Here is a 12,009-nt window from a genome sequence, read left to right as displayed (position 1 = left end):
TGTCAGGCCTCGTTCCAAGTTATAAAAAGAGAATTTGGAGCTGCTCAGATTCGACTCTCGCAGTCCAAGCTGTTAGTTTTTACACACACTAAAAAAATGTCTCCACTTACTCTACAAGGGAACTCATTTCAAATCCACCTCATGACGTCTACTAGAGACCGAGCGGAGTTTTCATGGCAGCAAAAACCAGGACCCAGTCGACGCGCTCAGCGGAAAACTCAAGAGCCGAGGGAGACTGCGGCGTCTCAGCGAGTCACACCAAAATCCATCACAGAGCGAGACGAGCGCGGCGGCGGCCCCGCCACGGGAAAAGCAAATATTTCATCTAACGCCCTGCCACACAGCGGAGCGAGGCGGCTGTTGAGCGATTGATAAAAAAAATCACAGGCGTCAAATAAAAAAAAAAAAAGAAGTAGGAACGTGATGCGCTGATGAGCCCCTCCTCTCCAACCAAACCCTCCCACCTCCTCCCCCCCCCAAAAAAAAATTAATTGCCACTCGTGCACCAGAGCAAATTCCATGTCATGATCCGCCCACTGATTTTAATTTGAGAGGAGAAACAGCTTTCACCATCTTATCCAAGTTAATGTATTACTTGGTCCCATGTGGCAGGGACTGAGCCGCCCCCCCATCGCACCATCACCGCCGCCCCCGCCCCCCAACATCCTCTCTGCCTGTGTCTTAAGAGGATTAGTCTACTCTATATATAAAGCACATTATCTTGTCTTTTGTTGCCGGCCAAGTAAGTGTTATAGATTCTGCTGCAGAGCGAGCCTCCCCTCCATCCAGATTAACCGCGTCGAGGATTTGTCGCGGCCGTCAGGTTTTTCCAGCTGGTGGGACGTGATCTGGAGAGAGGTGGAGGGTCGCAGGGCAACGGGCTGGAGGGACGAGCGGGGCGTTCAGGAAATGGATGTTAAATCACTCTAATGTGCTCGGCTGAGGGGAGGGGGGGGGGGGGGGGGGGAGGAAGCACTGAGACGCAGAGAAGTTAGTCTCATGTATCAAGATGATGTCAGCGATTAGCCTAAAAATAAAGACGGCAGCCTGCGTGGATGACGGATGGCTGCAGATTGACCGATGAGGAGTCATGACATGTTTGTTGTAGAATCCATGAATGGGGAAGATCTTGACCTGAATTAATTGAAGAGCTCAGGCAAGTGATGCCGATGTTGTAAGATTCAAATCAAAATCTTCACAACAAAATTTGACCTGAACACTCGGGTAGAGTCGGGACTTCTTGGGATCACGAGTCAAATTAAATGTTTTTATGGAAGCACATTTAAAAACGACGGCTGCTGCAACACCCAGGACAATCAGAACAAAGGAAGAACACCCACATTCACAATAGTATTAAAAAAGAATGAAGTATTTGATTAAACATAAGCGCAGAGATAGAACACGGACCAGATTGGTAGTAAAAGAATAGAAGAACTCCAGGGAAATATGAAATAAGATAAAAAGGAAAGGCCGAGCTTAAATTGGGTTGAATGCCGTTGAAAAAAAAAGTGTCTTCAACATCGACTTGAACGTGTCGAGCGATTGAGCGGTTCTTATTTAAATAAGCAAACACGAGTTCCCTTCTGTTTTTGAGTCTCGATCTCAGAGGAAGTGGTTGGTTGATATAACTGGATTGTAAAACTGCAGTAGATCAATAAGACAAAGAATGAGCCACTCCATTTAAAACCTTAAATTCAATAAATAACATTTTAAAATCCAATCCCCAAAATGGACAGGAGAAACTCCAAGTGCAAAAATGTGGCTTTTTGCATTCACATATACAGTTTTTCAGGAGATTTCTGCAAGTGTGAAAGCACTATAAGAAGACTTTTTACCAAATACCAGAAACAGAGTACACTCTCAAAGCCAGCAGACAAACAAATGTTCATTCTAACTCACAGAACAAAGGAGTTGTTTGTCTCAATCAGTTGGTTTTTTTGTGTTAATTTGTGTTACACAGATAAAGTGTTGGATCCAAATCTACATTCTCTAAGAAATAAAAGTTCCACAAACAAAATGAAGACCGTGGCAGACCGGCAACTCCCGTTTTCTGCAAGGGAGAAACATCAAGTTTTTAACACAAGCCCTCTCTCTCTCTCTCTGTAGGGAGCCTTTCTGTAGTGTTGTTAGACACTGAGAATAACAACCTGAGCCTGTTAGTGGCCAAAAAAATACCATGCACTTTTAAGGGACGTTCTTTAATTAGGCTCATTCGCCCACGGGGATAACCTTGCATCCATTAAAGCCTGTTAGAGACACAGAGCACTGGAGCAATGTCAAAACTTCTGCAGCCATTAGTCAACATTACACCCGCCCCAAAAACAGAAATGAAAGAGGGTATGGCTCAGGTTTTTAGAGCTCTTTATAAATATATATATATGATTGTTTGCTTTTCCCCACTGGACACTCTTTTTCCAGTGAGAGCAATTTCCCTCTGAAGCTGCTGTGGATCCAAAATGGCGGCTGCATTACATCACCTCCCATCAGCTTTTCAATCTGCTGTTTCCCCAACAGGTGCTCAGGTGGTGCGTCAGAGCCACAATGGCGGCTCATCAGGCGGGGGCTTACAGCGTGGCTGTCTTTTTTTATTTTTATTTGAGCACCTTTGGCAGCTGTAAGTCCCCCCCCCCCCCCCCCCCCCCCCCCCCCGTAGTAAGGGGATTATTCAGTGTTTGGTCGACACATGGTGATCTCAGCACCTCCTGATTGGATTGCAGTAATCCTTTTACACCGCCACAAAACCCTATTACTCTGGCATTAGAGAGCGAGAGAGTGGGTGGGGGGGTAGAGGGGTAGAAGGTGGTGGGGGGCCATCGGATGGAGGACAGAGTGCGTCCTGTAGGAGTGTGAATGATTGCAGGTCACATGTGATTGTGTGTGTTGGTTTTATGAACACATATTTATGAGTAGGTGTCTTTTCTTTCTCTTTCTTTTGTGTGTGTGTGTGTGTGTGTGTGTGTGTGTCATATGAAACCATGCTTCTGCGTCTGTATATGTGTGTGTTTGCAGTCTATAAGTGCGAGGAGTGTGTGTGTGTGGGTGGACTGTGTTTTTGTGTATGTGACCTTTATTTGTGGATTGCGCTTCATATCAGTGTGTGTGTGCATTTTCTTTATGTGTGTGTCCTCCAAGTGTGTGTGTATACTTGTGTGTGTGTGTGTGTGTGTGTGAATCTTGTGATGGATTTGGACCTCCTGCTGTTGATAAGCGGCTGTGTGCAGGTGGAGGGTCACAGCTTCCTGTTACATCACCGATGCTTTCAGCCGCTCTGCAGCAAACAGAACAGAGAGGCGATACCAGAAGAGGGAAAAGAATGTGTTATATATTTTCAGCTACACACACAGAGCACAGCTTGGGAAAGGATGGAGCTTGTTGTTCAACACTGAGCCTGCGTCGCTCACAAAAACGTACAAACCTGACCAGCAGTTTCTTGGCAGCTGTTATAGATTCAGTCTTAGTCTTTGGACAAAAATGCCTTTTTAGTTTTAGTCATATTTTAAACATTTTTACCCTTTCAGGTTTTTAGTCCACCAGTGGAGATTCAAGAGTCTATAGGCATAAATCAATTGGGGGGACTCTCCAACCAGTGTTCAGCAGGCCAACAAGAGGGCTGTCAGATGGGACCACCATTTTTTTTTTTTTTTGTAGTTGTAAATTTTATTCCATTCAAACAAACAATAAAGTTAAGAAAAAACAAACAAAAATAAAATCTCAAATTTTGAATGAAAAGGAGCAGAAAGAAGACTAATCTTATAATATCTGCATATCTCCACAAAGCATTAATTAAAACAAAACAAAACACTTAATTCAAAAACAATTACAGACAAACACAGCCACTGGCAGCCTCATCGTAGGTCCTCCTTAACAATTCATTTTACACCGTACAAAGCACAAATACACAAAACCAAAGGGAGGTTTCCTACCGTCATTACAGAATTGGCACATTTTCGCCTCTGTAGTCAACGACAACTCAAACATCTGAGTCCAGTTTAAGTCAATACATATTACATATTTTTAAGAACCAGCAACCTTTTATTACAGACAATTTCTTCTCCAAATGTCTCATGTTAGCAGGCAGTAGGAGGTCACAAATTGCTCAATTCTGCAGTATCCTCAGCTGATTTTACCAATTTTACCTCCAATATTATAAAAGACGGCTGCACCAGTGTCTTCGCAGGGATGACTGGTATCGCACAGATCTATGACTTGGATTTGTAAGCAGCGTAATGATAGAATTCTGAGAATTGGCAGATACATTTGTACATCGAGTTTCTCATTAGAGTATGGAAAGCGTAGTCCAAGTATCCAAATGGAGTCATACAGAATATTGACATTAAGGTATGTTCAAAGGGGGATGTGTTTATTTCTATTTAAGGGTTTAATATCTAATATGGTCTTAATGGGATACGTACCAAACCACCCTAACCCTAAGTAAAAGTGAATGTGGGCGAATGACAACAACTCATATTCAAATCATGTTATTGAGTGACGTCGTGTTTAAGTTGTAAAAAAAAAAAAGATTCTTCCATTATCTACCGCTGCCGGACGTGTAGCTGCGCCGTCTTCCATTTTTAACAAACTCTTCTCATTTTAGCAGAAAGCCATTAGACCCTTTTTTTTTGGAGGGGGGGGGGGGAGGGGGAGGCTAATTCTGATTAAGATCAGCCCCATTTGTAACTGCCACCATAAATCATTGCAGGAGCCATTTAAAGAGCTCATTTTGGTCCCCTCATCCATTACAAACGATTGTACCGTCCATATTTTGTGTGCACGGGCCGCTGATTCTCAAAACCCTGCCAAAAGAAAAAAAAAACATAGAAGTTACACTGGCAACCATCAGATTCTGGCTTACACTACAACACAATACAGAGTCCTCGCTGGGGGTTTTTATGTGCCAAGATCATCGGCCAACAGTTAATCAAAGTCAAATTATCTTCCTTAATTATCATTTTAATATTGCAGGTAATGGCCAGGCTAAAACTGGCTCTCATTTAAACCTAGTCCTAGAGTAGATCAGACTGATACCTACACTCATTAAGAGAGCTTTGGTGCAGTTAAATGAGGAGAGCATGTAGATTGGGAACTCTAACATGGTCTGGTCATGTTACCGAACAACTCCTTGTCGACTAGGACAGGGACATGTTTGGTAAGACACTTGTTGTGATGGATGTTTTCGTTCTTTGGGTTTTCCATTTGCTCCATTTCTTAACTTCAATCTTCTCAATTCTAAACCAAAATGTCCTCCAACTGGTGCTTTAAGAGGGTCCAATCTGTATTTATGTTGGGTTTTTATTTCACCACATTGGTCAAATGTGTACCACGGGGCAACATGGTGATTTGCAGTCACAGGACAAATCTTTTGTATGCATGTAGTCAGCCTTTCTTTGATTGGTGAAATAATTCATTTTGGGCTCCTCTGAGGTCCAATCCCAATCACACATCCATCCATCCATCAATTATCTATTCTGCTTTACCCATTCGGGGTGGCGGGGGGCTGGAGCTGATCCCAGCTGTCAGTGGGCGAGAGGCGGGGTTACACCCTGGACTGGTCGCCAGTCAATCACAGGGCTGACATATAGAGGCTAAATCCCAATTCCCATCTGATACTCGACAAATCAGATCGGCAAATCCATCGCTATGACAACAAACGATGTATCTCAAGCATCTCTAACGTTTTCTCCCTTTTTTTTAAAATCTTCTCCTCCTTCAGTCTTACATGGAGGATCACCTGAAGAACAAGAACCGCCTGGAGAAGGAGTGGGAGGCTCTGTGCGCCTATCAGGCGGAACCCAACTCCTGCACCATCGGCCTGAAGGACGGCAACGCCAAGAAGAACCGCTCCACTGCTGTTGTGGCATGTAAGCAACAAACCTCTTGCTAATTCATGTCTTTTTCGTAGCTCTGTCTGTGTTCATTGGTTTGATTCTATCTACACACCTTATCTTATTGGCTGTGCACTCTTTGGCATTGACATAGCAGTGTCTTGTTGGATATCTGAGGGACTAGATTTGGGGGTACGTCGAAGTGTCTCTGGTAATGTGCAAAGGAAGCAGACTGTGTTTAAGGGCAACAAAAAGGGTGGATTGCAATCGCCAAAATGCAAACACATAACCAATGGGCGGTCATTCCACAACCATTAGGCTTTGTTTGAAATTCTGTCAACAGGAATCTGCTCAAAATCCATTTGTCGATTAGCTTCAGTCCCTTTCTCATGCCTCAAGTTGCCAGTTGGACTGTAAACAGAACACACAGAATAGGAAGTTCAATAACTATCACTTATATATCAGATAGTGGTACACTCGCAATCCCAATGAGAATTGGCTGTTGGATCCCCATTAGCACCAGCATACCCATTGGCTATTCTTCCTGGGGTCCAACACACATACAGTCATACAAACCCATAAGAGCATGTGCATGATCTGACCACAGCCAATGAGGTTTCCTGCTTAAGACCATGGTATAGGAAAAGTGATCTTCTCATGCTTTAGTTGCCACATCCTCTGACTTCTGTTTAAGACCTTAAAGGCTTAATATGTGATTTTTCACACTTAAATATAATATAAATCAAGTATATCCTCTGAAAATAACTCTGTGAGTCATGACTGTCTACAATGGGTGTAACACCCGAGTCCCACTGTCTGTGATGATAGTTTGTAATCAGAGTAAATGAGACATTAGCGCCTGCAGCTCGATTAACAAACGAGCCAGTGCTGACCTCCACATGTTTCATCCTGGAACTTAACTAAGGTTATCTTTGGATTCAAAGATGGTTAACGTAATGGCCGAATGCTAAGCTCTGATTCTGCTTGTGATAGAGACGACATGATCTGCGTTGCACAAGTGGTTCGTTTTCCATGTCTGTAAAAGTCAACCACTTTGGTAACCATGTGTCCTTTCATGACAAGTAGTGTGAATAAGTAGAATAAATGTCAAAGTACTTCCTCTGTCGGTAACTTGCTCAGGACTAAAGAGAAATACGTTTAGCAAAAAAATGGTGACCTCACTCCCACCACCTCTCGACCGCGCTCACCAAAATACTCCGAGCCCGCCGTCTATTATCAGAAACCAGGAGCAGATGCAGCGAGCAGAAGGGTTGTAAATTAGTTTTCTATTAAAGCTCTCCTGCACCGACCTCATCAATGATTAAAATTTCTAAGCTTCTGTGGAAATAGCCTATCTTGAAAAAAAAAAAAAAAAAGAAGTGCTGTCCCATTCTCTCCAGCGAGCCCAGCGCTTAATGAAATCCAGGTTGTCAGCAGGGGAAAGCAGTTTGTCAGGAATAATTTGTGCTTCCTATTTGAGGCACCACTGGCTTCTTCTTCAAAAAAAAAAAAAAAAAAAAATCTGAACTGTTTTGCGTCTCTCACTGGAGGCTTGAGAGCTCTGTGTTCACAAGCGTTAAAGTACAAAGTGGGATAATTTGTCCCTTCCAGACATTTCCCTGGACCAGTGAAGATGGAGAGCAGATTCTCCCACAGCTGAACGAGAGTAAACTTGTCGTCTTCAACTTTTGGTTACCCCAAAAAAAAACTTTGAAGTAGAATCCTGGGATTTTTACATCTTTATAAAAAAATCACACACTTCTAATAATTTGAGTATTTGTGGCAAAGATAAGTTCTTCTTTTGCACATTGATATGTTTATTTATCTCAAAGGATTTCTCCACAACATCTCAAGCCCATTTCACACATCAAGGATGAGCCAACTTCTAGAGCAGGGCTGGGCAACTTTGGTCACAGCGAGGGCCACATTTATTTAATTCTCACTGCCAGCGGGCCAAGTTGTAGAATACAGAAATGATTACGGTCAATTATGTCTCAAATTTAACTCAATAATCATAAATTATTATGGACATTTTTCATGATTTCATGGCAGATTTTGTCACGTTTTCTTCATGTTTCCAATTAATTGATATGTAACAATTGATCTGAGGGCCACATTGAGGGTTGACGGGGGCCGCATGTTGCCCACCCCTGCTCTAGAGGAACACCAAATTTTGGGCGCTAATTAATTAGTCATTTAGACCTTAAGATTTGCGCCCGCGTGGCCCCAATTTTAACAACAACAAAAAAATGCTAACTAAAATGGACCCACCAGTATCTGTAGAAGAACCTTTATGGCTGATGAAATCATCAAGTTTAACCCTTTGGTGAACTACTCGCTGCTTGATGACTACCTGAGACCTGAGGCCTTTGCTGACTTTCAGAGGAGCCGTCCAAACCGCACAAATCAGGGATCAGTCTATCAAAGTTCAAACTACTGTCTTGTTATTCCGAGCTGAATACAACCATGACAAACCAGGAGGAAATAAAGTCTTTAAGGTCATGGACACATCCTTACTCTGTTGCTTCAGATCAAGGCTGCGGTAAAAGTAACACCCCATCATACTCCTCATTTAAATGCATGTGACATCGTCCTCTGAGCGCCTGAGACAAAAACGCTCTGAATTCCTCTTGTTTGTGTTCCAGATGATCACTCCAGAATCACCTTGAAGGTGGAGAACAGCCAAGGCAACTCTGATTACATCAACGCCAGCCCGATCGTAAGTAGCACCTCCTCTGCATTCTAACGCTGCGCCGGCTCCCACAGTCCCCCACGGGGCCGTCGCAGGAACAAAGGCGGCCTTCTCGTTGTACAATCTAAATTTTGATGCAACGCTTGCTTTAGCGTCGCGGCCCGACGCGAGTGTGTATGTTCAGCACCATGAATATTAATGATCGCTACAGCAAACACCCCGGGCGAGTGTTCGCTATGGGAAAAAGGCGTGGGAAAGGACGTGCGCACGTCGCATCTTGACTCGCTTCTCGTTTGTGAAAACGAAATTGATCCATGGGGGTCTTGGGAAATGATTGTTTTTGACCTTGGCTTATGTTAATTTGATGCTAGTTTGTGTTTACTGTTATGTGGTGCACACCCCGAGCTGCTGAGTCGTTCTCCTTGGCGCAGCACAGATTTAAGCAGCAGAACAGCTTGTAGGAAGAAGGAGAGGGGGGGCGGAGGGGGGAGGGGGGGGCGGGGGGGCTGGGGGGGTGCATGTGCATTCAGTAAGTCAGTGTATCAATTTGGAAACCAGTGTTGGAATTGTAGGTTTATGTTCCCCTCGAGGCAGATACAGTGGTATTCCATTAAAAGCAAACCCAAGCGCTATGCATTTCAAATCCGGGCTTCACACCAAGAAGCGGCTGAGTGTGTGTTCAAGTGTGTGTGTGTGTGTGTGTGTGTGTGTGTGTGTGTGTGTGTGTGTGTGTGTGTGTGTGTGTGTGTGTGTGTGTGTTCAAGTGTGCGTGTCTGACTGACTGACAGAGAAAAAGAGAATCAGAAGGATTTAAAACTGTACAGGGAACAAAGAAACGCACAACTGCCAAAACAAGCTGCAACACATGTACCCACGCACACACACACTGAAACACACACACACACACACACACACACACACACACACACACACACACTGATGCAAGGACGCACACACACACACTAAAATGTGTGCACGCTCACCCACTCTGATATCCTATACATACACGCCAATGACAGACATGTATACAAACAGTGCAGATATCCATAGAGACATGAGCAAAGGCTGAAATATGAACACACACATTCTCATCACAACACACACACACACACTGACACACACACTCATGATTGAATGCATAGGAAACGGTACACATTGAGGTTATTCGAGGAGCCTCCTCCACTGTCACTTTGATGTAAATCAGACTTCATGTTTGTGTTCCCGCTGTGACAGACGCTCAATAACTCTGGGGAGATTAGATGGATTTTCCCGCCGCTTCTCGTTCACCGTCTGTACTTAAAGCGACAACAGCATACACTCTCTGTTTAAACCCAGGTAACTGTGCGCCCGTTTGTGGTGATGTTAGGGGGGGGGGGTTAGCGCTGCACTCCCTGGAAACCTGTTGCATGATGCTCAGCTAACCCAGGGAGCATCGTTTGATCACAGTCTTCAACGCCATGCAAAGCTGTACGTCCATTCTGCAATAAAATGGTTAAATTTATGGAGAGAGTGTTCCAGACTTAATAGAGCTTTACTGACTTTTACAACAGACATAATACTAGAATAAAATATAATAGAATTACTTTATTGATCCCAAACTGGGAAATTGTGGCGTTACAGCAGCAGGTTGTCCAAACACACAATATGAGCAAAAAACACAATGTTAGCAAATCTAAACATAATATAATATTAAATACAAAGTAAATAAGTACTAAAAATATCAAAACTAAGAATGTGAATATATACAACCAGGATTTAACTTACATTACTAGTCTTAATTAAGAAAAGATTAAATACAACATACTTTGCTGGAGAATCGACCTCCAAAATGGAGTCGATGCGAACATCAAATTTGATCTCGGGGGGAAAGAGAACATGTTTGACTTTTTTAGGTTGATGCTCAAAAACTGAGGATCATTTTCAAGGCAGATCATAAGAACAGATATACAGGGATACATAGCAATACCCATGAACAAAATGACAAAGCAGGAAAAGAGTCGGTCGTCTTTCAACCGTTCGATCTCCAGCTCCTTGAGCAAGACACTTAACCCCGAAATGCTCCCACTGCTTTATAAGCGGTGTGTGAATGAGTATGAATGAGATTAGTTTACACTGATGGACTCTTTGCATAACTACAAGTGTTATAATCGGATGTTGCTCATGATTTGCAACAATTGAACCCCAGCTAATGATGTTAATAAATGTGCCAAGTCACTGATGAACCCAGTGGGATTTGTAGTTTTTTTGTCTCGACATTCACAGATGTACCAAACGTAAGAAAGCTTTGGCATACGAGGGATCGTTTTGGGCGTCTTTAAAAAGCACTACATCTGTGTTATAGCTTCAATTTTCCGGAGGATTCAGAGCTGGAACAGTTGTCATATAATCAACCAGATGTTGTCTTCTGCGCTAGCTAAAGTAAGGGTGACATGAATTAGCTAAATGACATCATTAAAGCCACCCTAAATGTTACATGCTCAGTTTCTCATTAAGTATTAGACTGTAAAGGACCCCCCCCCCCCCCCCCCCCCTCCTCCCCGCTGAGATTTATTTGACACCGGCAGCTGGAGTTTAAAGCAAACATTAGGCATTGGAGTGTGTTCCAGATGATGTTTTATAGTCGAGGCATTACCTTCACATCAAAGTCTCATGTGGAGGATCACGCTGTGTCCTTCTGTTGAGCCCAAACCCCGCTGGCCTTTGCACGGCTCGACCAGCTACAACTTAAATTTCCAACACCAGATCCACTTTTTAAGATTTAGGTTGAAATTGTCTTTAGGTCCTGACAGAAATGAATAACTCAGGTTCTCTGAAAAAGGAACAAAGAAAATCCATCATCTGTATCAGTTTGTAAGAACGTAAAAACTTTGACCAATGTCTGCCACGAGGTACCAATCTGATGAACCAATCAGGCGCCTCCCTGTCTCCCTGCTCGTTCTCTACCTCTTGTGTTCACTAGCCCTCGCTCAAAGCACATCACCGATGACTTTAAGAGTTTATACTGAGAGTTTACTTGAGCTGAGGTCCGCTTCTGGATGTAAGTGAGGGGGCGTGGCTTATGAGGGAGCACAGAGGGGAGGGGGCGGGTGCAGACGGAGCACTGAGGGAATGCTACTTTCAAAATCATGCAAGTTTTTTGAAAATGACCAACCCTGCCTTTAAGGAGTCTTTTTTGTGCGCCATTGCAAATAAATAAAAATGACGACTGCAATATTTTGAAAAGTAGAAAAAAGTCAAATGGCTCCTCCTTTGTTTGTTTCATGCAGCACATTTACTCAGAAACTATCTGCCAGACACATGAGTGAAATTTCAGCTGATCCTATGGACATGCACTACTGGAGAGATGTCAGAGTGAGGGGGCCGTCCTGAACAGAATCCACAGAGGGAGTTAGGAGGAGGATGGTCGTTACATTTAAACTGAGAACAGGTTGATTTTTTGAGTCGTTTTCCATCACTTTCTTAAAACAGTGCAACACAATCTGAAGTGCCGCAGGT

General features: G+C 43.4%; 1 protein-coding gene across 1 annotated transcript in view; it reads left to right on the top strand.

Moving 5' to 3' along the window:
* LOC132978386 (receptor-type tyrosine-protein phosphatase N2-like) overlaps positions 1-12,009 on the top strand; it is a 203,926-nt gene that overhangs the window by 157,564 nt on the left and 34,353 nt on the right. Inside the window, exons 15-16 of the mRNA XM_061043562.1 lie at positions 5,711-5,858; positions 8,468-8,541. Coding sequence (XP_060899545.1) covers positions 5,711-5,858; positions 8,468-8,541 — 222 coding nt within the window. The remainder of the gene's footprint in view (positions 1-5,710; positions 5,859-8,467; positions 8,542-12,009) is intronic.

This window comes from Labrus mixtus, chromosome 8, assembly GCF_963584025.1.
Source record: "Labrus mixtus chromosome 8, fLabMix1.1, whole genome shotgun sequence".
Classification (NCBI taxonomy): Eukaryota; Metazoa; Chordata; class Actinopteri; order Labriformes; family Labridae; genus Labrus; species Labrus mixtus.
The sequence above is the reverse complement of the archived record's forward strand: the minus strand, read 5'-3'. Positions and strand labels throughout refer to the sequence as shown.